The sequence below is a fragment of the Python bivittatus genome, unplaced genomic scaffold (genome assembly GCF_059951505.1).
Source record: "Python bivittatus isolate LINGU-HERP-01145 unplaced genomic scaffold, Pbiv_v1 ctg000020_np1212, whole genome shotgun sequence".
Classification (NCBI taxonomy): domain Eukaryota; kingdom Metazoa; phylum Chordata; class Lepidosauria; order Squamata; family Pythonidae; genus Python; species Python bivittatus.
The window spans coordinates 45,966,485-45,992,526 of NW_028277030.1; the positions used below are offsets into that span (position 1 = coordinate 45,966,485).

General features: G+C 35.7%; 1 protein-coding gene across 4 annotated transcripts in view; it reads left to right on the forward strand.

The window, feature by feature from the left end:
• TTK (TTK protein kinase) overlaps positions 1-26,042 on the forward strand; it is a 51,864-nt gene that overhangs the window by 13,294 nt on the left and 12,528 nt on the right. For 3 of the 4 annotated variants that reach the window (XM_088137961.1, XM_088137967.1, XM_088137952.1), the window contains 13 exons: positions 1,432-1,538; positions 3,772-3,915; positions 8,328-8,424; positions 8,513-8,594; positions 8,710-8,810; positions 15,052-15,139; positions 16,730-16,841; positions 17,775-17,953; positions 18,950-19,116; positions 19,595-19,721; positions 21,640-21,732; positions 23,920-24,077; positions 24,178-24,329. In XM_088137961.1, the coding sequence (XP_087994087.1) occupies positions 1,432-1,538; positions 3,772-3,915; positions 8,328-8,424; positions 8,513-8,594; positions 8,710-8,810; positions 15,052-15,139; positions 16,730-16,841; positions 17,775-17,953; positions 18,950-19,116; positions 19,595-19,721; positions 21,640-21,732; positions 23,920-24,077; positions 24,178-24,329 (1,607 nt within the window). The remainder of the gene's footprint in view (positions 1-1,431; positions 1,539-3,771; positions 3,916-8,327; positions 8,425-8,512; positions 8,595-8,709; positions 8,811-15,051; positions 15,140-16,729; positions 16,842-17,774; positions 17,954-18,949; positions 19,117-19,594; positions 19,722-21,639; positions 21,733-23,919; positions 24,078-24,177; positions 24,330-26,042) is intronic. The other variant, XM_088137970.1, reaches the window with a different exon arrangement.

Consider the following 26,042-nt stretch of genomic DNA (forward strand, 5'->3'; position numbering starts at 1 on the left):
ACTGTAACCATCAGTTTTCCTGCAGAAGCTTGGGTTTTGAATTTTTTTCCACAGGTGAAACTTTGTGATTATATTCCATGCACTGAAGTTTTGTTTTGGGGTCATAATGATGAGTCCATGTTTTGTCGGTTGTCACAGTGCTGTGAAGCAATTTCTCACCTTTTCGTGGTGTGACTACAATTGTTAGCAAATTTCAGCTCATGAAGCTTTCATCTCTGCTGTCAACATGTGAGGAATCCTTCTTACACAAATCTAATATAGAAGAACATCAGTAATGTGACCCACATGTTCCTATGAAAAGCCAAGCTTGACAGCAATTTCCCTTTGAGTGAATCGCTGATTGTCCTTAATCAGTTTATCAACCTTCCTAATGTGGCATTTGTCAGTTGCTGTCACCAGATCCCACTTTGTACTTGATCACACAGTCAGCTCTTCCTGGTTCACCATCTTCACATTGTTTTGGCCCAGTGACACAGAAATACATCAACACAGCCATCACCATAAATAACATGCATTCAGTGATGAATCTCAGTTGGAAGACTCCTTCAGCAGTCAAACATTCAATGCATTGCTTAAAGCATATGGATGAGTACTTACTGCAGGCTTCTACTTCCAAATTGCTCATTTGCAAACTTGGCCAACTCACTGTTTACCCTTTAAATCATGACAATTTATAAATAATTTAAAAAGCACTGGTCCCAAAACATTTTCTTAAGGGATTCCATTTAATTACTTCCATTAAGAATTTTTGGTCTATTTATTTTTATTCTTTGTGTTATGTATGTACAAATCCATAGAAGGTCAGGATCTTTTATCCCTTAACTGCTTATTCAAGTACTTTTGAATAAAAACTTTATAAAATGCTTTTGAAAATCAAAGTAAGAAAAGGTGATTGGGTGATCTCCAGCCTTACAGTTGCCAACACTCTTAGAAAGACTCCAAATCCATGATAGCCCATGCCTGGATTTGGTTGATCCTTTCTTATTTGTGAAATACATTCTAGTTGAGCCTCAGTTGTTGCTGTTTTAAATAACTTAGCTGGCTTTGGCTAAGCAGAATTGGACTTGGTTAGTACTTGTATGAGAGACCACCATGAAGTGCTAGGGATGTAGGCAAGAATAGAAGGTGAAAAAAAGTCCCAGAGAAAAGTAACAGCAAAACAATTTTGTGCTTTTTCCAAGAAACCCAGATGGACATGTACGGTAAGCCACCCAGGGTTGAGCTTGACTCGAAGGAGACTACCTTTAGTTGTATGAAGGACCACGTTAGTGAAATACATTCTGTTTATGCTCTACTTCTTTCTAGAATATAGTTTTGTGTAAATGTTATAGCTTCTGCTATTCTGTAGGGGTTTTATTTATTTTTTTTAAAACAACATGTAACATTTTTTCTCTGAATTAATCAGTATTGTATTGATCTTTTTATTTGCAGCATTGAAGAACCAGAAGAAGCACGTGATCAATTCCATCTTGCTAGGTTGAACTGCAAGAAATTTGCTTTTGTCCATGTAGCTTTTGCACAATTTGAACTTTCACAAGGTTTGTAGGAACAAGTTTATAGTTAAATATAGATTTGCTTCTATTTATTTTTATTTACTGTACAGTAACACTCATTGTTTTTTCTTCTAAGGACACAGTTATTTGGGTAGGAGAACACATTGATGATTGAAAGATTAAATGAGTATTTTTTTTCCCCAGAGGTTGTTTCTAACAAATTTCATACCAAAGCAGACAATGTTAAAAATTAGAGCAGGTCACTCCCCTACTGCAATTCGAGAATCATGCTGTCCCATCCTGTATTTACTCACCTTGCTATTTCTCCGATGGAATGAAAGTTCAATTGATTAAAAGAAAACTATTTTTAATTGCTATTGGATAATGATATTTTTGCTGTACAGTGCTTGGGTAGATGTAAATTGAAATAGAGAATAGAAACAATTTAAGGTGGCTTTTTTATGTAATGGTAATGATTTATGAAATACATTATTTAATATTTAATATAATTCTTAAAATTGTATTCATTTCATTATAGGATGTATATCCCAACTTTATATTGTACAACTCAAAATGGTATACATAATCCTCCCACCTCCTATTTTACTCACCAGAACAACCCTGTTAGGTGGGTTGGGCTAAGAGATTAACTGGCCCAAAGTCACTCAGCTGGCTTTCATGCCTAAAGGAGAACTAGAACGCAAGTCTTCCAGTTTCTATCTCAGCCCTTAACTACTATGCCAAACTTACTCTCATATTTAATATTTTATATTAAATTTAATAATTAAATTAAGCTTTCTAGACACCTCTATTAAGATTTTAGAAGAATACAGATATACACATTTTAAACCTGAATAAAAGAAATACAGGTGGTCCTCACTTAACGACCCTAATGGGGACTGGCAACTGTCGCTAAATGATGCAGTCGTTAAGGAAAATGTCACGTGACTGCTCTGCTTAGTCACAGCAGTTCTGGGATTCCCAGTTGCTGTCATTGAGCAAATCCCATGTGGTCATTAAGCAAGAACCCACCTGGATCCAAGCCATCCTTGGAAAAAGGTAAGGGACTGCCTCTACTTCAACTCCCCTAATCCACCTGTCTCCCCCCGGATTTTTGCCTTTTTGACCACCTGCCTACCTGCTGCTGCTAACTGCCCCCACTGCCCAGTTCTGCCCACTGTGCCTGCCACACCGCATGCCACTATTGTAGCAGCTGGGGCTTTCTTTTGTGCCCCCTTCTTTCGTGCCAGTGCAGATGAGGCCTCCTCTTGCATGCCAACCAGGTCCTCCATTCGTGAAAGAAGGCTCTGGCCAGCATGTGAAAGAAACCCCAGCCAGTGTGCAAGAGAAGGCCCTGGCTGCACTGGTGCAAAAGGCCCTGGCTGGTACAGTAGTGGCACATAGTGTGGCAGTGGCAAGCTAGGGCCAGGCGGTGGGGCAGCTAATAGGTGGGTGGTCAAATGGCAGTTGTAAATGTGGGTGGGCTCGAATGTTGACGTGACCATGTGGGCACTGCAAGGGCTGGAACTTTGAGGATTGGATGTAAGTCCTTTTGTTCAGCACCGTCATAACTTCGAATGGTTGCTGAACGAATGGACTTTAAGTGAGGACTATCTGCAGTTAACATGACTCAGTCTTTAGTAAGTATCAAATCAGATTTGACATCTATATCCTATATTGTTTTTCCCCTACTCTGCCCTTGACAATGGCAAACTTTAAATGGAAAAAATGCATGATCTTTGATTTTTTTAGTATCTCTGTGACATTGAACATCTACTGTCTGTATAGGTGGGTAAGCATACTGCCAGGTTTTGGCAGTGAAGTAAATTATGTAATTGCCTAATTATGTATTTGCTTTGATAAAAGCTATTATATTAACATAAAGGGCTCTTTATAAATGTTTACATTTGAAATTAATGTTACGTAAGAAAAAAAAACTAGATGTGTTATAAAGGAAAAATAATTTGGCAGAATCCTCTAGGAAATAATAGTCCTTTTCAAAATAATTATAGCAAGTGGCAGTCTTTTGTTAAATGGTTTGCACTTGGAAGCCAGGCAGGGTTGGCTCTGATTACTGTTTGGATGAAGATCTCTAGGAAATTCAAAGAATACCTTGGAAGAAGATTTGGTATTGTTGCCAAGAAAATTGGGTTAGTATGTCAGTGTAGTCACATAATAGGAACTGAACTCAGGACATTCTTTACTTATTTATTATTTTCAAAAATGTGTTGTGTTTTTTTTTTCTTGGAAAAGTAAATTGATTGTTATCTTTTACTAGGAAATGTTAAAAAAGCTAAGCAACTGCTTGAAAAAGGTGCAGAATCAAGAGCAGTTCCAGCAGAAATGTTAGAAATTGCTCTACGAAACTTAAACTTACAAAAACCACAACTACTTTCTGTTGAAGAAAAAGAAAATTTGACAGGTGAGCCATAAACTAATGTTGATCTTTTGAATTTTAATTAAAAGTGTTATAACTGAGGTAAATAACCTCACTCTGCTTTAAGCTAAGAGTGTAGACTTTACAATTTTCATGTAGGCATAGTTTGCAAATTCATTTCACTGGGAAATTACACATGTATACATACTATAGCTATTTACAAAATAGCTATTCTAGTTTTGGAAAAAATGGCTCACAAATTCAACTGATTTATTAAAGTATATCTTAATCATAATTCAGGCTTTCATTTTATTGCTTACAATGCTTGTGACTTGGTTAAGTATAATTAAATTGGACATTTGCTATATATGAACCTATCAGTTATATATAGGAGAAGAAATCTGGTTAAGAAAAATCTATACAGGTAGTCCTTGGCTTATGTCCATTCATTCAGTGACAGTTCAAAGTTAGGTCAGTGGTGAAAAAAATGGACTTAACAACCAGGCCTTGAAGTTCCAGCCATCGCAGCATCCCCACGGTTACATGATTGTGATCTGGGTGCTTGGGTGCCCAGCTCATGATTATGACATCACAGTGAGTTGTGTCACATGATCACTATTTGTAACCTTCTCTGCCGGCTTCCCACAAGCAAAGTCACTGGGGAAGTCGGCAGAGAAAGTTGCAAGTCACCACAATAAGTCGCTCCTGCCACTTTTTTTCCCAAGGAGCCCACTACAGAGCATGAGATCCCAGGGATCTCGTACTCTATAGCAACCCCCACCTGCACTCCATGGTGCATGTCTGCCTGCAGCACCTCCTGCGGCCTTTCCCGGCCCTCCTGAAGCTTCCGTTGACCCGCCTGACGCCTTTGCCAGCTCTCCTGTGGCCTGGGCTGAGCTGCCCATGCTCTCTAATGCCTGCCCATGGTATCCCCACCCCCCGTGGCACCCACACACCCCCTGCACTCCTTGCATTGGGACTCCCACCTCTTCCTGGTTAATGATCCAAGCATCCTGGGGTTATGACGGCAACCAGGACTGCCGGCATTGCTGTCACTAAGTGCTGCAGTCACATGACATTGTGCTTTATGACTGCATCACTTAACGATGGGAATCCCGGTTCCAGTTGCTCTTGTAACCCTGTTGTATAGTTTCTGCTAATGTAATGTTTGTCTTATTAAACTTTTAAATGTCCTCTAACAATGTTAAAGATATGAACACTGGTAATCCAGAAATCTTGGTGTTGATCAAAACTGGTATATTTATTGTAGAGCCTTTGAGAAAACTGGAATGTTAGGTAGTCATGATTAAAGTTCAGCACAAGACTGAGTAATGACTGCAATCTATATGGCAGTAGAATCCCCCATTCCCGATTGATAGCATTCATCATGATAAAGCTTTTGTATATATTTAATCAAAGACTGAAATATTTGAAGGTATGTATATTTAATGATTAAGAATTAATTTTTTCGTCTAGTTAATACAAAACATAGTTGGTGAATCTGGGTTCTTCAGTTTGAATGAATCAGGCAAATTTAACAAGTGATTGATGGACCCAATGGGGTTCTAGAGAGAGCTTGGGGTTTTCCTTGAGGTTCTGCTGGACGGTTTGGCTGAGGCCCTAGTTGCTCCCTGGCATGGGTGGGTGGCTGGAGCTCTGGATTGTATGGCTCCTATGCAGTGTCTCCCTGCATGCCAGTCGCAGGATGCACCTTGATTTCTAAGCAGTTCCAGGAGATGAAGCACCAGAAGAGACACCTGGAGCACCTTTGGTGGAAGACATGAAGTAAGTCTGACCAGATCTGGGTAAGAACCCACATTAGGGATAACCTCGTGGTGGTAAGGGTGGTGAAACGTCAGTATTTCTCCACCCTTAGTATCTGCTGATAGCCATCGAGCAGTCTATGTAGAATGAACTGGTCCCTATTGGATAAGGAGGGCCCCTCGGAATATCGGTTGAGCTGTTGTGAGGATTATTCTGACTATCTGGCAGATAAAGTTGCTCAGAGTTGCTACATCTTGGTACCCACAATGCAGTCTGGTGGGGTGACCTGGGATGGGTTTGAACTGCTGACTCCTGAGGAAATAGACAAGGCTCTTTTTGCTTTCAGCTCAGCCACCTGTTTACTGGATTTGGGTCCCTCCTGGGTTGTAAAAACAGCCAAGGAGGTGACCTGGGTTGGGTTCATGAAATAGTCCATTCGAGTACAATTCCTTTATTTGCTTATACCTTATAGACAGAATCTTGCCAAACTAAATCTATACTACAGCAACTAGTGGATATACTCTGGGAGATTCTAGGGAGTGGCTACTCTGAATCTCTTACTCTTCTCATGCTCCCCCTGCGGACTGTGTTGCCTTTTGCCTCCTTTCTCCCGCTGGAATGCATCCCCTCGTTCCTGATAGCCTTGATCTCCCACACCACTCTCCTCCTCGTAGATACATTCCATCATAATATCTTGCTTTGACTAGAGCTCTACTTCAAAGGAGACTTTACTGATTCCTGGTGAAAAATACATAAAATCTTGTCTCTTGTGGTAACACGGAGGAATTGCACAATAATAATATTGGAACTAGTTCTAGTCTTCCTTCTTATTAAAGGAATTCTAATCACATGTTCAATCTTGACTGGAAAGTCCATTCTCAAAGAAAGGAGCTTTCTGAAAAAATATTCCATAAATTCAGCCAGGTTTGATTGACTTGGAGGTTTTCAATACCAATCACATGTAGCTCTTTCCTGCACAATTTTTACTCTAGATAAGTAATTTGTTTATCTAAAATATTATGACTGGCTTGAGTTATAATCTCATGGGCATTTAAACAATTCTCATAGTGAGCCATTTTTTCTTGTATCAATTTTAAATCACATTTAAGTTCTGCCAGATTTTGTTGGATAGACTTTAAGAGTTGTACCTGAGCCAGGATCACTTTTAGTAAAGTAGCAGAAGAATCTTCCTCCGCCATCTTGCCTGGCTCAGCAGATAGTGGCATAGTTGAAATTGAGCCTGCTGTTGAACACTTAAGTCTAATTGCCATTTCAATAGCTTGTTAAAAACAAAATAATACGTAACAAAAAGTTTTATTTACCAAATGATGAAAGTCATTATCCACACAGTCTGATAATACAGAAGTTTAATCAGGAGAGAGACGAGAGACGCACACTCACTGCGGCATCCCAAACAGGAAGTGCACATGGGGCTGCCCTTGAAAACCACCAGAAGCTTCAGCTGGTCCAGAATGCAGCGGCATGGGCAGTGATGAGCATGCCTCGGTATGCCCATGTAACACCTTTGCTTTGCAAACTGCTCTGGTTGCCATTTTGCTTCCAGGTGCAATTCAAGGTGCTGCTTGTTAGTTATAAAGTCCTACATGGCATAGGCCTAGTTTCTTGAGGGACTGCCTATCTTCCATGGTATATGCCTGTCCAGTCTGATCTGGCAAGGTTGGTGTTCCTTCAGTTAAACAATGCCATCTGTTGGGACCCTGGGAGTGTGCCTTCTCTGTAGCAGGGCCTGCCCTCTGGAATGAGGTTCCCCCCAAGATTTGAACGGCCCTCATCCTACTGGTGTTTCAAAGGGCCCTGAAGACCTGCCTCTTCACCCTGGCCTTTGACAAGCATGTTTTCGTCTTTTTCTTTGTTCTCACCTGGATTAGTTATCTTTGCAATCTTTGCTCTTCTTTGTTTTACGTTGTTTTGTTGTTTTAAATGTTTTTTAGCATTTTGTAAACTGCCCAGAGTTACTGGGAGTCGGGCAGCATATACATTTAATAAATAAATACATAAATACGTTTAAATTTCCTCATTTTCTGTGGTCTGAGTTCTTCTGCATCATTTTTTATTATTCTAGTTAGAGGGAGGGGTGGGAAATATAGAAGCATTGAAAATCTGCTCCCAATCACTGGATATTTTTATTTGGCTAGATGTCAGCAGGTATTATATATGTGATTCAGTTTTGTGCAGATGGGCATGCACATAACACCACTTTCCCTCATTAAACCAAATACATATTTCTCTGGTATCATTAATCAGCTAAAAGTATAGATGTGCAAACCCAAGAAAAGATGCAGTTGCTCTAAGGTGTTCCTGATGGATGCTATGTGCATGTCCACATGCACTCTGAGTCACATTTTGCCCTTTGAATCTGATCACTGCACAGCTGTAATAGATAGCATGAATTTTAGAAGAACGATGATTGATTTAGAATTATCTAAATGTATAGTTAATTATGAATCATGATGTGACACTAATTCAAATCCTAAAATGTTATTTAACTTGTCTTACTTACTAGAGAAAGGTGAGTAAACTTCTTAAAGTTCCTCACGGTGTTATGGTAAAATATATTAAAACATGTATTCTGAAATTTAATGCATTTTAATGTAATGTTTAAGTGTACAGCATTTAGCAGAGATTGGCTAAAATATTTTAATTTTGTCTCTTGATAAATTGCATATTTACAGCACCAAGCTTGCACAATATAACTGGAAACTTCCAGAATAAGAAAAAAAATACTGATTTTAGTGAGATTACTGGCAGTATTCCCAATTTTTTCCCAGGGTAAGTAGATCAAAATGCTGCACAGCATTCTTTTTGTTCTAGCTTCAATTGCCTTGATACAATTGAACATCTTATGTTTTCATTTCAGGGAGAAAAATGATTCCTCAAGAGAGACTGAATTGGTTTTTGGTGGACGTAAACCATTAACACAATTAAATAAGTCTAATCAGGTAGAAATCTTTATTTTTCTATAAATATTCTATAAATATAACGTATTCTTTATTTTTCTGTTGTATTTATTTATTTATTTGCATCTGATCAACTCAATTGTGTTTTATTGTTTAGATATGTACCTTTGGGAGAGTTCCTCTTAAATTAATAAATGAAAGTGACAGTGATACAGATGACTCTCTGAAGATAGAAATTCCGACCAATGTTGCAAAAAGGTATGAACAAATTAAGCTGGCTATAGAGAAGGCTTGGGGGATTTTTAAAATATAAATGTTATTGTAAGTTTTAAAAAGAAGATAAAAACTAACAACTAATATAAAGCAAAGAAAGAAAAGAAAGGGGAAAAAACAGAAGAAAGACAAATGTGCAAAAAGAAAAGATGAAAAGAAATATAAAGAAGCTTTCGATTTTCTCTGCAGCAAATACAAGTATGATTACAAAATTATCTCTATGATTATAAAAAGAAAGGTCTCTTTTTTCTATTATTTAGATTTTTTTTCTAATCATCAAAACCACAAATCATCAGTTCATTTTTTTCTGTTTCATGCAAAAAGTCTATAAGGGTTTCCAGTCAGCAATAAATGTAAATACTGTCTTTTCTCTAATCAGGGAAGTAAGTTTAGCCATCTCTGCAAGTTCCACCAACCATCCCTCTATTATGGACAATGACAATCTTTTCCACTTTTGAGTATATAATAATCTCACTGCAGTTGTCATATATAAAAGCAAAGTTCCATGACTATTTTCTAGCTGTCTGTCCATTAGTCCCAAAAGAAGGGCCTCTGGTTTCAACTGTACATTACTCTTTAAAATTTTCTGAATTAGTGAATGTATCTGTATCCACATTTGTTGGCCTTGTTACATGTCCACCAAGTGTGATAAAAATGTCTTTTCATGTTGTTCACATTTTCAGCATAAATTCAAAATACCTTTATACATTCCAGACAATTTATTTAGTGACATATACCAATGGTACATCATTTTATAAAAAATTCTCTTCAAGAGTAGAACTTAATGTAAATTTCAGTCCTTTCATCCACATATTTTCCCATTGTTCCATTTGTATATTGTGACCAAAAATGTTAGCCCATTTTATCATACATTCTTTCACTTCTTCTGTTTCAAATTTCAACAAAAGTTTATACATTTTAGCAATAATATGTTCATCATTTGTACATAGTTCTGTTTCAAATTCAGTCTTAGATTGTTCAAAACCATAAAATCTTTTATCTACTTTAAACTTTTCTGATAATTGTACATGAGAAAACCATTGACAAGTATATCTTTCTGTTATCAAATCTTCTCTTGATTTTATTTTACATTTCCCTTGAAAGAATTCTAGAGTATCACAATAGGTTAACCATTTATACTTATCATTTCTTCTCTATAAAATGCTTCTTGTGCTGAGAGCCACAGAGGTATTTTTGCTCACAGACTAGATTTGTATTTATTCCATATTTTCAAAATGACAAGTCTAACGTAATGGTTTTTAAAATCTACATTAACCTTGGCCTTGTCATACAACAATTATCCATTCCACCCAAATCTCAAATCATGTCCTTCTAACTCCAATAACCTTTCTCAGCAACACCCACTCTTTCATCTAAAGTAAACGAGCAGCAAAGTAAATAAAACGAGTTAAGCCCAATTCTCTTCTTTCCTTTGCATCTTGTAATACCTTTATTTAACTCATGTTTTTTTTCGTGTGCCATACAAATTTAGATATATCCTTCTGCCACTGGTTAAATGGTACATCAGTTGTCAAAACAGGTATTGGCTGAAGCAAAAATAACATTCTAGGTAAAACATTCATCTTTATTACAAATATTCTCCCCAACAGTGACAACTGCACTTTATCCCATCTTAACATATCTTTTTTAACTTCATTCCATGTCTTATCATAATTATTTTGGAATAACACACAATTTATATTTGTCAGTGATACCCAAATATTTTATCTTCTTTTCAATCTTAAAACCTGTTTTGTTCATCAGTTCTGTTTGCTGTTGTATTTTCATATTTTTTGTTAACTTTGTCTTCTGTTTATAAATCTTAAAACCTGCTAATATACCAAATTCTTTTCATTTAGCTATTAATAATTCAATTCCCTTTAAAGGATCTTCCAACACCAAATCTTCTCCAAAAGCTCTTAACTTATAAGTCGCTTTTTAAATCTTAACACCCACAATTCTCCTATCTTGTCTTATGTCTATTCAATATTTCAATAACTGAAATAAACAAAAGAGGGGACAATGGGCAGCCTTGTCTTGTTCCTTTTTGTATCTCACATCGTTTGGTTAGATCTCCATTAATTATTTGTGTTGTCTGTGAAGTATAAATTGATTTTACCCATTTTATAAAATTCTATCCAAAATTAATATTTTCCAAAGTTTTAACAGGAAAAGTCCAGTTCAAATTGTCAAAAACCTCTGCATCTAAAAAGATAAATGTGGCTTGTTTTTCATTATGTTTTTCCAAATATTCCAAAATATCTAACACAGTTCTAACATTGTCTTCAATTGTCTTTTAGGTAAAAACCCACATTGATCTTCATGAATAAATTCTTGCGAAATTATTCTCAATCTTTCAGCTAAAATCATTGTAAACAACTTATAATCATTATTCAGTAATGACATTGGTCTATAATTTCTTGTTAAAGTCAAGTCTTATCCATCTTTGAGTATTAATGCTATGTTGGCCACTTTCCAAGTCTGTGGCCTCTTTCCTCTCTGTAAAATAAATTCATTGTGTTTTGTAAAGGATGTAAAAGTTCATCCTCAAAGTGCTTACATTACAAACCTGATAGTTCATCTGGTCCAGACACCTTTCCTGGTTTAATCTTTTTTATAGCTTCCAAAACTTCCCTATAGATCCATTCATAATTTGTCATTGTTCTTCTGTAATCCTCAGTAAATTTTGTTTTCTGAGGTATTCATCTATTTTCTCTGTCAGAATATCATATCCTTTATACAAATTATATTACTGATAAAAAGTTTTTTGTGTAGCCACATTGCCCATTAATGCAATATCTCCCTCTTGTAATTTCAATATCATTTTCTTTTTTTTTCTTTTTGCATTTTATATGCCAACCATTTCCCTGGTTTGTTTGCAAATTCAAAAATTCCTCGTTTTACATAATTCGATTTTATTTCCGTTTCTCTTATTGTTATCGTAGATAACTATTGCTGTAGAATCTTAATTGGTTGAGAGATACTTGTATTCCCTGGGGAGTTAATTCTTTTCTTTTTATTTCATCCAGAATATTTTGTGTTTTCTCTTGCCTCTTCTTCTTACGTTCCGAATTATGTTGTATCAGATAACCTCTAATAAAGGCTTTACTTGCATCCCAAACCATTCTCAAATCAGTGCCTTTGTTTAAATTAATTTCAAAGAGTTATTTTAATTTCTTTTTACAGTCCTCAACAATTCCTTCCTTCTGTAACAATGCTTCATTTAACCTCCATCTAAAAGTGCTAAATTTTCTTTTATAAACCAAACTCACAGGATTATGATCAGAAAAAGTCTTTGGTAGAATCTTTACTCTAGCCAAGTCTCTTGAAATCCAAATCATATGTATTCTTGAAAAAGTTCTGTGTCTTTCTGAAAAATAAGTATACTGTCTTGAACTACCATTTTTCTGTCTATATATCAACCAACCAACCCAGTTATCCATCAAATTATTAAGAAAAAAAAAAAAACCACCTTTGGTAGTTTGAGTAATTTTAATATTTTTCTCAGAAGTCCTCTCCCTTTGCGGGGAAATGACTTCATTCAAATCCCCATCAAACACCAAGTTTGATAAGAAAAATATATTAATCTCTCCATAAGTTGTTTGTAGAAAATCACTTTGTTGTTATTTGGGGCATAGATTTCTAGCAACATAGTCCTGACCCAATGTAAATTAACTTCTACCCCCACAAATCTGCCATGTTCATCAGTCAATGCAAGTTCTGGTTCTAATTGGGGGTTAATATACAGAACAACTCTTTTTAATATCTGCTGAAATAAATTCTTCACCCAAAGTTTTATAAACCAAATATTTTGTATCCTTTTTTCTGATATGAGTCTCTTGTAAGCAAATAATGTCTTGTTTTAATTTTTTCAAATAATGATTTTTTTTCTCTTTTGAGGAGCATTTGTTCCATTTATATCCCATGTCAAACATTTGTAATTCATAATCAGGCCAAAAATTTAGAAAAGTCAATTATCTGTAGCACCTAATTCAGTATCATCCTTTTCCAGTTCCTGTTGCAGCTGTTCCGGTTTTTGTGAAATCTCCATTTGCATCTCCTCCAGTTCTTCTTTGAATCTTTCTAGAATTCTTTCGCCTTTTGAACAGAATTCAGTCTGAATCTCTGCTGTTTAAAAGTAAAATCACACCTTCCAGTTTATCCCATCAAAATGGGATTTTTTTCTGTTTTAATTTTTCAGCCAAAAAGGTGTATTCTTTTCTCTTTTGTAAAATTCTAATAAAAATTTCTTTCAAGACAATTATATCTGTATTATCCATTTTCAATCTTGTATTAAAACACTGTTGATCCCTCTTCCTAACAAAATGCACTGAAGTATATCCCTTGGTACATTTCTTGTTCTGGCAAATCTAGAATCTATTCTATAAGCCTTATCAATTTCTGCCTCTATATCTTCCTCTTCCTAATCTAGAAAATTTGCCAAGACATTAATAATTCTCTCTAATATCTATCAGAAACCTCTGGTACAGCTCTAAACCTCAAACAAAATTCTTTCTCAATTCCAATAAGGCCAGATTCTAATTCTCTTTCCAACTCACTATGTATAACTTCTGTCTTACTCTCTAAATGTCCACTTTATCATTGATTTGTGTTACCTCTCTAGATATTTGCTTTATAGAACTTTCCAACTTTTTGACTTCTTCTTTCATCTCCTCTTTCATCTTTACAAGTCTTTCATCCATTCTTTTTTCAAAAGCTTCCATCTTATTTCCCATTTGTTCAAATAATTTCTGAAGCAAATTTGGTGAAACTGCTTTATCTGCAGGCTTTTCTACAAACCCCTCCTGCCCTCTCTTGCAGTTCTAGTAGTTGCCATTATATATTGTAATCCAAAAGCAAAAGTATCTCAAACAGGCAAAAGTAAAGGGCCAACTTCCCCCTTTTTTCCTTTCTCCCTTCTTTTATCTTTCTGTGGCTTTAACACTTTCACTCTCTGTAACTTCCAACCACATCACAAACCACATCACCATAGCAACAAAGCATCACAGTCTAAGTCATTACCTTATCTTTTGCTATGTAAAGTCCTCCAATTAGATGCACTCTTTAAAAGTAAGCAAAAAGCATTCCCACGAAGGTCCGGTCTAGACTTTAGAAAGACTAGCAATTTTATCCCAAAGCACTTTTGTCAAAAATAAAAATAATAAAAGTAAAAAAATAGAAAAATAACTGTCCCCTTTTCGATTTTAAAATATTCATAAATCTTCCCTCTGTTAAGCTTTTTGCAAAAGGTTCTTGAATCTTTAAATCCTTAAAGTCTCTTTCTGTTTTTGTAATACCAAAAGAAGGTTTAACTCAGTGTAGAATGTCTTATCTTTGCCGCAAAGGAAATCTCTCTTTATCAGTAGATTAATTATTTGCTAAAGTTATTAAGAAACGAGGATGGCAGGGCTTATTGTCCATATAGGCTATACCGCAATTGTGAGCTTATATGGGATCCTGGGACTCCTGGCAGCTCAACTTGAGTTGGCTGCAAAAACTTCTGTTTCTGCAGTTTACTCACGAGGAGCCTCTGTCTGGAGTGCAAATGGGTTATCTCACAATCTCCCTTTGATCCAGAGAGATTTCACCGGCCGGCGTCCGTTTCCAGGCTGTGTTCTTGGCTGTGGTGTCTCTCTGCTCCTTCAGAGACATCAGCCTGCCATAATTCCTCACTGGAAGCCGCAGAAAGCTTGGGGGATTTATTCTCCAAAACCCTGTGGTGCTGAAAAAGTATCTTTGTCACATTAGCTGACACTTCAGTATGAGCTATATATTAGTACTCATCTCATTACTACTGATTATAAAAATAACATTTTATTGTTGGCTACACACAGCATATAGCTCTGATTCCCAGTTTTCAGAATCCCTTTATCAATTTTTAGTCTATTCTTTACTTAATAAACTGCTGAATAAATGTAAAGCTTTTGTTTCCAACATACTGTGGCATTCAACTTCTTCAGCATGGCCACTAGGGAAACTTTAATTTAAATTTAAATTTTAAATTATTAAGTTAATAATTTAAAACAAGTACTTTGAGGACTGTCCTCTTGCCCAGTTTTAGGATGTTCATGAAATACTAGAGAAAGCTCCATAATATTGAGTCAATTTGAATATCTTATTTTTTTAAAAAAAGTTATATTTAGCTTGTTCTTCGTGCTAATATCTGAGTACTATTGCTTCTACATGTGGAACCTTGTAACTAAACCTTAATATTCTGGAAAATTAGGCAAATATCTGGTACCAATTTGATCCAGCTATCACAGCCTAAATCAAAACCTAACAGGAGTGATTCTTATCTGCCTGGAGACTTGAAGGTAATGGAATACTCTGTTTTATGTCCATTGTTGTAGTTTATAATGTTTGTAAAGAGGGGGAATAAGATAAGTGGAATTTGATTGTGTAAATCAATGATGGGGGTGAAGATGCAGATAAGAGACCCTAGGGGGCCAGGTGATATAAGAGTGCTAAGCTTTAAGGTGGGAAAATCTGCTTATTGATGTCCTTTCTCCATACTGACATGGGGATGTCCTTTCTCCTTTCTGACATGGGGAAAAACATTTCTCTGTGCAGCACCAACTGGGACAGTGCCATTCATCATTTAATATTGCAGACAAAATAATAGAGCTGTGCTTGAAGTCCTCCAAATCAAATGCCTAGCAAATGTGGCCCTTCTTCTTCCCTTTTCCAAAGAAAATTCTTCCCTTTTCCAGAGAAAATGGTATGGTAACTGAAGGAGAGCTGCTCTTGCAGATGTTCTAGCTAGAGTTCCTATAAGTGTGGTTTGCACTGCAGATAAAGGGCTCTACTTCAGCCATCCTTAGCCAGATGGCAGACTAGGTTGGCCCACAGTTGGGGATCTCCATTCTGCATATACTGTAGACAAAATAAGATTTGGTAATACTGGGTTATCTATGCTGATCGGGATGGAGGGAAACTTTCCTAAGCAGATTTTTGAGAGGAGGTTTAAATGGAGAAGATAGTCTTATTATATAAAGAAGCTGCAGCTTATAGGATGTTAGATCACCCCCTTTAAGCACAAAAATAATTTAATATTAGAATACTATGTATAGAATTGCTACTTGTTATTTTAATTGTGGATATTTATATTGTCTTGGATTTCAGTTGTAAGCCACCCAGAGTCACCCTCTGGGGAAGACAGGCGGCATATATATTTAATTAATAAATCAATAAATTAGGAAATAGGGTACTACTTGCATATACAAATTTAATCTTCCTGCTGTTAAGGGTTATTGACTATTAGCTTTGTACTTAAGTTGTTTTTCCATAATTTTAAAACACAGTCACTGGTATCATTCAGTGATAACATGCAAAATAAAATAAAGTAAAATAGTGTGATGTGGACAAACTTGGGTGAGCTGTACACTCTTCCCTCCCTCTTCTCCCTTGAAAGAAATCGAAAGATGAATGTTAGATACTCAGCCTTAACAATGCATCAGTTGATGAAATAAGAGAACATGGTCTGAACTGAATGCCAAACTGATATATTGTGACTGTAAATGGAATATTTGTGACATGCTTAAAATTTGTACTTGTCAAACTCTTTGATTTAGATGAGACTTGATTCTGACTTTTTTTGTAGATTTTCTGGAGGGATTTTGTCATTCCCTCCTTTGCTAGCAACCTCAATGTCTCATTCTGCATTGTTCAGTAGACCCTTTAAACTCTGTAGGATAGTGGTGGCTTGGATAGAGGAGAGATTGGGAAACTTTTTTCTGTCATAATTCTCCTTGGAGGTCACATCTTTTTCTTAACATGGTTCAGGCCACCTTGATGTGCTTCAGATTTTCATCTGCAGATTTTGGGCAGGTAGAAATGGGAAAAGGAGTGTGTAGTTATGCAGCCACTAACTGGAGCCTTATTTTTATTCTTCTTCTTTTATTTAGCCTTTACCAATTAGAAGTCTTATAGAATCAGATGAAGAGAATTCAGAAGTAGCTATCAGTTCAACACTAACATTAAAGGAGAAATATGATCCCATCTATGTTAAAAAAAGAGGTTTGTTTTAACTGATGTGGAATTATGCTAACTTTGTTATGATTTATTGGCAATGTACAGTGCTCTGGGTTCAAAAGGAAAAAGGTGTGTCAGAACATATGAACCTGTTGACAGCTTCTTAAACCTAATATGTCTTTTCCTGGGATTTCAATGTATCTGGGGCGCAGCCTCACAGTCCTGAGTAAAGATGCAGCTGCTTTAAGGAGTTAACAACAGGCGCTTCTTGACTGCCTCCATATGCTCCAGAATAACTCTTGCCCTTTGAATTCGAAGTGCTGCAAAGGCCTATGATTTACACATTAAATATTGTGTGTCAAATTTGGTTTTGCATTTTGTATTGTAGGTTTAATTCTGAAAAGGTAGCTAAATTCTATTGTTCTGGTTTAAGATATGCTTTCTGTGGGCAATTAAGTTGGTGCTCATAGATTTTTCTTTCAGATAGAGCACAGAAATAGTCATAGCATAATCAATGTATATAAATTACAGAAGGAGGGAAAAAAAGAAACTGCTGGTTGAGTCAAATCAAAATATAGTGCTCAATACAGATTCTTACTGACTGCTCCAGAAACTCATATTTTAGACCTTGTTTTTCTGTGGCTATTTTGATTCTTTTTGAAAGATCAGAGCTAAAGCTGTGCACATGTTTGGTTTTGCGCTTGGAACAAAACAGCTCTACCTACAATGTTCTGTCTAAATGTTCTGAACTGTCTATGTTCTGCTGGAGGAAAACTCAAAGCAACTCATATGTTCCATTTTGTTTCAAATCTTTTTAGGTGTTTCAGCCATAGAAAACAATAGAAATTGGCAAATAGATCACTTTTAAAAGATTTTATTCCCTGTATGATTCAGCCTTTTCTTGATTGGCTGTTTTATTTACATATTCAACTGGTATCTCTGTCATATTCATTTTGATAACTAGACCAATTGTTTCAGAAACTGAAACACTGAAGGAACAGCCAAGAACAACAGAATCAGCCTGTCTAGAAGGACAACAGCAGCCTCTTTTTTCTCTTGGAAGCAACCAAAAAGAGAAGAAGCAATTCAAATTAAATTGTCTTGCATCCAAAAATAAATGGCCTCACCTTGAAACACAGCATAAAAGAAACTCAGAGGTATTTTTTTTTTAATCTGTTAATACTAATTACTCACTTTAGGCAGTGTAAAAATTGATCTTGAGCTACCTCGCTGTTCAGATGTACTGTATACATTTGCTAGAAGTATAAAATAGTGATGTTTTTGTCCTTTCCATTTGACCCCATCTTTTCCTTATACTTCAGCACTTCAATACTGTAAACTGAGGGTATAGAGTCTAGTGCCTGCAAGTACCAGTATGATCCCAGATATCTCATTTAGTTTCTATCAGGCTCCTTGTTCCACTTGATTTTTAATCTTGATTTTTATGTTTTATTCATTGTATTGTACTTTCTTTGATTGTTGTGAGCCGTCCAGGGTATTTGAGAGCTGATCAGCATATAAGCTTAATAAATTATTATTACTATTATTAAAAAGTATTTATCAACAGAAATAAAGAGGAAGGGGGAAAGTACTGTACTGTTCGTAGTGTCACATTTATATATAGGCATGCCTTTGTGGTCCCACTGAGATGATAGAGAGCATACAGGGGGAAGTTGTAGTCTACCTTCTGATAAATGGCTGTTTTGTGACTGATTATGGTAATCATAGCAGCCATTTTGTGAATGTGTTCATCACATGTGAAATTTCCAGATGTGGTCCTCTATTTGATTGCTCCCACAAAGGAGGTTGCTGTAGACTAAAAACTATAGTTTAGCATCTACTTCTTAACAAACATACCATGGTTCTATCTTTTGGGCTCCTGTATTCCCACTCCATCAGGCTAGAATTGACAGCATTGCTTATTAAAAACATACTGGCCAGAAACACAATGAAATAGTTTTAAGTAAAGCTCCTCGAGTAATTTGCTTTGTGCTTAGTTTTGATAAGATAATTGTATTCATTCTAGGGATCAAGTAGTTATCCATTTCTACTTTTCAGTTCAATTTATATTGCCAAGTAGGAGTCAGTGGAAGTGGGCATATACTATATTCTCCTTAAGAACTAATCATATAAAAGTGTTCCCCATTTTGCAGGGAAAAAACTCAAGTTTTGAACATGCTGCATTTCCAGTTTCTAAAAGATGTTCACCGTCAGAGCAAATTTCACATACCATTTCACCAGAGACTGCTTCAGAGAGAAAGAGCCAAGCTTTTGTTGGTGGGACACCTTGCAACAACATGGTTCATGATTATATAGCCTGGTAATTTTGTTGGGGGCGGGATATTATTTTTTAAATTCAAAATTATTTGTAGGTTGTTTGAATTTGCTTTTGAACAGTTTAAGCAAGCAGTTTTTGTATGTAAGAAAACAGACATATGAATCAACAGTTGAAATATGTTCTGAGGGTTTCATATGAAGTTGAAAGTGAAAAAGTAATTCTGGAAATTTCTTTCAAAGTAGGCCTAAGGCACTTTTTAAAATATTGAAATGGCATCTACTCACAATAATCCTAATGTAATGTTTTTTAACAATTTCATAGAATTATTAGATGTTTTATAAGCAAACTTTCAAAATGCTAGATCAAAAAAACATTGTTGTACAATCTTTAAGCAAACTTTATACCTTCAAGTATGGTACTCAGAGAAAAAAACACGTTGTTCATTACTTGTAGATATGATTAATTGGGAGGAGATACAGTATTTTGTGCATAGATTGCAATTATATTTTTTTTCTTCCAGTTTCAGTACTCCAGTTATAACAAATGATTTTCTTCCTATGGATAAGGCAACTACACCATACAACCAGTTTTCATATTTGCAACATTGTACACCAACAACTCCGTTCCATGTACAGACTGGATTACAGGTATCAGTTATTTCTAAATTGCGTAAGATAATACAAAAGAAGTGTTGATTGGTAAATAATGCTTCATTCTTTTGAGCAAGAAGCAGTTAAGAATTTTGCTAGTGATTTTTTTAAATTAATTTTTATTGAAGAGATTTTTTACAGAGTAAAAACAATACAAATTTGAAGAAAAAAAAAGAAAAGTAAAGTGATAAGTGGGCAAGTAAGAAATAAAAGAAAAAAGAAAAAGAAAAGTAAAAACAAATATAAAGAAGCAACTTCCAATCTTCTTTATATCAGTTATAAGTGCATTTATATTTTATCCTCTCTCTAGTCAAACCCATAAATCACAAGTTCATTTTTTTCTGTTTGGTCACTGACAAATGTAGTTGTTGTCTTTCCCTAATCAAGCAAGTCAATTTTGCCATCTCTGCAAATTCTGTTACCTTCACCAACTGTTCCTCCATTGTGGGTATTTCAGAGTCTTTCCATCTTTGTGCATATAATAATCTTGCTGCAGTTACCATGTACAAAAACAGACTTCCATAGGTCTTTTCTAGTTGTCTATCCATTAGTCTCAACAGAAAACGTTCTGGTTTCAGTTGAATATTAATCTTTAAAATTCTTTGTATTTCTGAACCCAAATTTTTATAGCTTTTTTACAGGTCCAGCAGGCATGATAAAAATAAGCCTTCATTTTTTCCACATTTCCAACATAAATTTGAAGTACCTTTATACATTCCAGAAAGTTTTTCTGGTGGCATGTACTGTAATGGATGGCATGAGCAAGGAAGATACTGGAATGGAGGATCAGGGTTATCAGGAGGGAGGAGGGACATTCCAGAGCAAGCGCTTTCTCAGTCCACAGCAGGAGCGTGGGAAGACAGAGAGGACGAGGACAGCCCCGCCCTAGAGTCTCACGGGGTATATCCACTAGTTGCTTTAGCATAGGTTTAGTCTGGCGAGATTCTGTCAATTAGGTGTGAGCTAATAAAGGAATTATATTGGACTGAACTGTCTCGTGGTTGTTCTTGGGCTGGGCCTGACATGTACCAATCGTACATCATTTTATAAAAATTCTCTTACGTTGTAACATTATGTGAGCTTCAGTCCGTTCAACCATGTATTTTCCCATTGATCCATCTGTATATTATAACCAAAGTTCTTAGCCCATTGTATTGTACACTCTTTAACTTGTTCTTCCATTTCAAATTTCAGTAAAAGCTTATACATTTTAGCAATTACATGTTCATCATTTGTACATAGTTCAACTTCAAATTCTGTCTTATGTTCAATTCCAAATGTCCTTTTGTCTACTTTAAATCTTTCTCTTAATTGTACATATGAAAACCATTGGAAACTAAATACTCTACAGTCACCTAAAAAACTAAAAACTCTACAGTCAATTGCTCTTTTGACTGCATCAAAATATAATGTTAGCTGTTGTTCTGAGATTGATCTCAGAAATCTTGAATTCTCAAGAAAGGTGTTATTTTATGTGATTCAAAGCCTGATTTTTTAAACATGTATGTATATGTTTATGTATGTATAGTCAGTCTGAAGGCTAACAGATCCTTTATTTATTTTGTGTTTTTTTAAAAATCAGCATCAGTGTTTGGCTGCCAGTCTTTGAATCCCAAACTCTGAGAGGCACAAAAAAGGCTAGGGCTGCCATCCTTGATTTTACATTTTGATCTTCATAAAATAATGTTGCACAGTATTGTACGTGTACATTGAGCTTTAACAACAACAACAATTTATTAAACTTGTATGCTGCCCGACTCTCAATGACTCTGTGTGGCTCACAACAATCAAATTACAATAAAACCAATAAAACATAAATGATAAAGTTAAAAGATGGCAAATACAATGAAGTGAGATATTTCACTTGATCCTTTTAATGTATATTTCTTTTCCTATACAAACTTTTTTTATTCAGGTTTCAGCTTCTGTATCACCAAATGAATGCATTCTTGTTAAAGGAAAATGGTACTCTGTATTAAAACAAATAGGTAGTGGAGGATCTAGTAAGGTAAGATGATATTTTAATATAAACCTGTTTGACTTGATGAAAGCTGTTGCTTGTGAGACATGGTTGTGAAAGAAACACTTGTAATTACTTTAAACTGCTAACAATCATAAACATGCTCTGCCTTCCCTCTCCATTTTATAGCCTCACAATCACCCTCAAATTGTTCATCAGCAAAGTGATAAGTTTTCAGCAGTTTTTAAAATTTGTAAAGGGCATAATATAAATATTGGGAATGAGTATAACTTCACAGAATATCTAGCATGCCATTTGGTTAAAACTTCAGATTAATATAGAAGAGATGTATGCATCATCAAGTGCAAAATCCATAATTGAGTGTTTAGGACCAATCAAAATTTCACAAAATGTTGTACAAACTTTCCAGATCACCAAAATTTTATAATCAGTATTTATTTTTTGCCTTTTCCATATTCTAAAGGTTCAGTTTGGAAAAGAAGAAAGTAAATCTTAGCAGATACAATACCTCATGGTTACTTAATTTCAAAATATAGTACTTAAAAATTGGTCCAAGGAGCTGAGTAATTCAAGCTGCAATCCAATGTGTCTTTACTTGTAGTCTCTATGAGCACAATAGTGCTGGCTTTTGAGCAGATCAGCATAGGAGTCCATTATTCAGTACTTCTGTTGTGTTACTTTTTTCTTCATTATTTCTGTAAGCAGAAGCTAATTAATTCAATAATTCAGTTCTATTCACTATCTGAAAACAAATAAATGATATCTCTTCCTGTTACTAAAATATTCTGTGCTGAAAAGATACTTGTTTCATGTGTATAACCATAATTAATGAGGATGAAAACCTCAGGGTTATATTTGATTATATGCCTCCAACTACAGAGTAGACATTACTAGCAGATCAGACACTTTCCTTGAAAAATTGTCAGATCTATTTTAGAAAGCATGGTATGGGTTCTTCTAGTCCAATTCAGAGTATGCACAGGTAGAGGATAGCAAGGAAACTCCCATTATATGATCAGAACTTAATGACCATAACATTGGATGTAGCTCTGAAACTACAGTTCTGTGTATGCAAGGCTAATAGTCTACAAGATTTCAGTGTATGGGTTTTCTACATACATGTTTCTACTGTCAAACGCATACATAATGCTATTTATCTACCCCTACTTAAATAGTTTAGCAGCCATGTAACCAGATGCAACTTCTGGGCAGCCTTCAAAGCTAGCTTATGTGGAACACATCATATGGAACACATCCAATTGTGAGTTTATTAGGTGTGAATCATTGAAAACTATTCTAATCCAGAAAAAGTTGTCAGTGAAGCACCAGCCAAAGTTAGTCTATGATTTTATTCTTTGCTTGAAAAAAAACAAATCTCAGAGCTCTTAAATATAAATTGATAAAAAGCTGGTTGAAAAGTACATTCATAAGTACATTTTAATTAAAATTTTTGACATACTTTTTTTCAGCAAATGCATTCAAACCAACAATAACAATGCTAAATAGTTATACTTGTTTAATTTTTCTTGTCATTGTTATAGTCAGTAGGAATAAATAAATATGTTGATGATCTTCTTGAGACAGTAATAAATACTTGAGTCTCCTAAAGTCATAAGAGCAGCATACATTTAATGCCATAAATAAGTCAGTTCTGAGACTGTGAATGCAATGCAAGAATAATCACATTTTAAAGGCTCTTAAAAGATTAGTCCTAAACAAAGAAGCTTGTGGACAGTGGTGGAGTATAAAACATTGGTTCATTGGCTTTCTTTCTTTTTTTCAACCTAGCACTTTTCCACAAGTGCAGGGTCCACTTTTTTTTTTTTTTTTTTTAAGGATCAACCGAAGGTTGATCTTTTGGTTGCGACAAGAATTGACCAACCGGCTTGTTGCCTGAGCCTGACGTGGAGAGTGACTGGTCCAAAGTCACCCAGCCAGCTTTCAAGCCTTAGGTTCATTGACTTTAATATGGTTATTAAATATTATTTAAATATTATTTAAATAAATTGTAATATTAATAACAATATTAATGTGGTTATTCAATATTATTTTAATATGGTTATTAGCTATGCCTATTTATTATTTCACAGGTGACTGAGGATTCTATTTGGTTTCTTGAAATACAGAATATCTTGATTATATGGTATGTTGAAATTCATAGAATGGTATTCCTATATTTAATGTTTTATGTTTATTTTTAATATGGTTTTAAAGGTATTTCAGGTTCTTGATGAAAAGAAACAGCTTTATGCCATCAAATATGTACATCTAGAAGAGGCAGATCAACAGACCATAGAAAGCTATAAAAATGAGATTGCTCACTTAAACAAACTTCAGCAACATAGTGATAAGATAATCCGACTTTATGACTAGTAAGTAAATGCTTTTGTAAAATCAGTCTAATCCCTCTTTCCCCCTCCCCAAACATGCATCCTCAGATTAACTTTTATTTATGCAACTATGTTGTTTTAGTGAAATCAGTGAGAAGAGTATCTATATGGTGTTGGAATGTGGAAATATTGATCTTAATAGTTGGCTTAAAAAGAAAAAGACAATTAATCCATGGGAGCGGAAGAGTTATTGGAAAAACATGTTGGAAGCTGTCCACACAATCCACCAGCATGGTAAATACTGTTTGTATATTTGGAAAAGATCTACTCTATCCTTTAGAACTTCTGTCAGGGACAACTACAAAGAATACAGTTAAAATAATACAACTGAATAGTCAGGGAAAATAAAATGGCAAGACAATACACGCATGATATGGTAGCAGTAAAATAGACATTCAAAGAGTTTCTAAAAAGAAAACCTCCTGTTAAACCAGTTTCACCCACATGTATGATGTGATCCTTCCCACTTTGCCTTAATTACAAGAGCATTGTTGGGTACTGTCAGAAAGGCCTTAAGATACAGATAGATATATAAGGGAAATTACTATAATTCATTATTACAGTCATTAATATTCAGCTATGCAAATGAAGAAAGGTGATGGCTAAGAATCTTAGATGTACTGTATCTTGGAGGATTTGAGGCACTTCAGTGAACTACCCTATCTGAGAAGATGGGGGGAGAAAGAAACAATCTATCTGCATATGAGAGTTCAGCTTTGCCTGAAAAGCAGTTCATACTCTTCTCTGATTTAAAAAGGGTTTTCCAGAGCTAGCTGCAAGCAAACACTATTAAAGAATACAATGTTTCAGGTAAATATAGATATTTATATACAGTCAGGTCCAGAAATATTGGGACATCGACACAATTCTAACATCTTTGGCTCTATACACCACCACAATGGATTTGGAATGAAACAAACACAATGTGCCTTAACTGCAGACTATCAGCTTTAATCTGAGGGTATGTACATCCAACTCAGGTGAACGGTGTAGGAATTACAAGAGTTTGCATATGTGCCTCCCACTTGTTAAGGGACCAAAAGTAATGGGACAATTGGCTTCTCAGCTGTTCCATGGCCAGGTGTGTGATATTCCCTCAGTACCCCAATTACAATGTGCAGATAAAAGGCCCAGAGTTCATTTCAAGTGTGCTATTTGCATTTGGAATCTGTTGCTGTCAACTCTCAAGATGAGATCCAAAGAGCTGTCACTATCAGTGAAGCAAGCCATCATTAGGCTGAAGAAACAAAACAAACCCATCAGAGAGATAGCAAGAACATTAGGCGTGGCCAAAACAACTGTTTGGAACATTCTCAAAAAGAAGGAACGCACCGGTGAGCTCAGCAACACCAAAAGACCCGGGAGACAACGGAAAACAACTGTGGTGGATGACTGAAGAATCCTTTCCCTGGTGAAGAAAACACCTTCACAACAGTTGGCCAGATCAAGAACACTCTCCAGGAGGTAGGTGTATGTGTGTCAAAGTCAACAATCAAAAGAAGACTTCACCAGAGTGAATACAGAGGGTTCACCACAAGATGTAAACCATTGGTGAGCCTCAAAAACAGGAAGGCCAGATTAGAGTTTGCCAAACGACATCTAAAAAAGCCTTCACAGTTCTGGAACAACATCCTATGGACAGATGAGACCAAGATCAACTTGTACCAGAGTGATGGGAAGAGAAGAGTATGGAGAAGGAAAGGAACTGCTCATGATCCTAAGCATACCACCTCATCAGTGAAGCGTGGTGGTAGTGTCATGGCGTGGGCATGTATGGCTGCCAATGGAACTGGTTCTCTTGTATTTATTGATGATGTGACTGCTGACAAAAGCAGCAGGATGAATTCTGCAGTGTTTCGGGCAATATTATCTGCTCACATTCAGCCAAATGCTGCAGAACTCATTGGATGGCGCTTCACAGTACAGATGGACAATGACCCAAAGCAT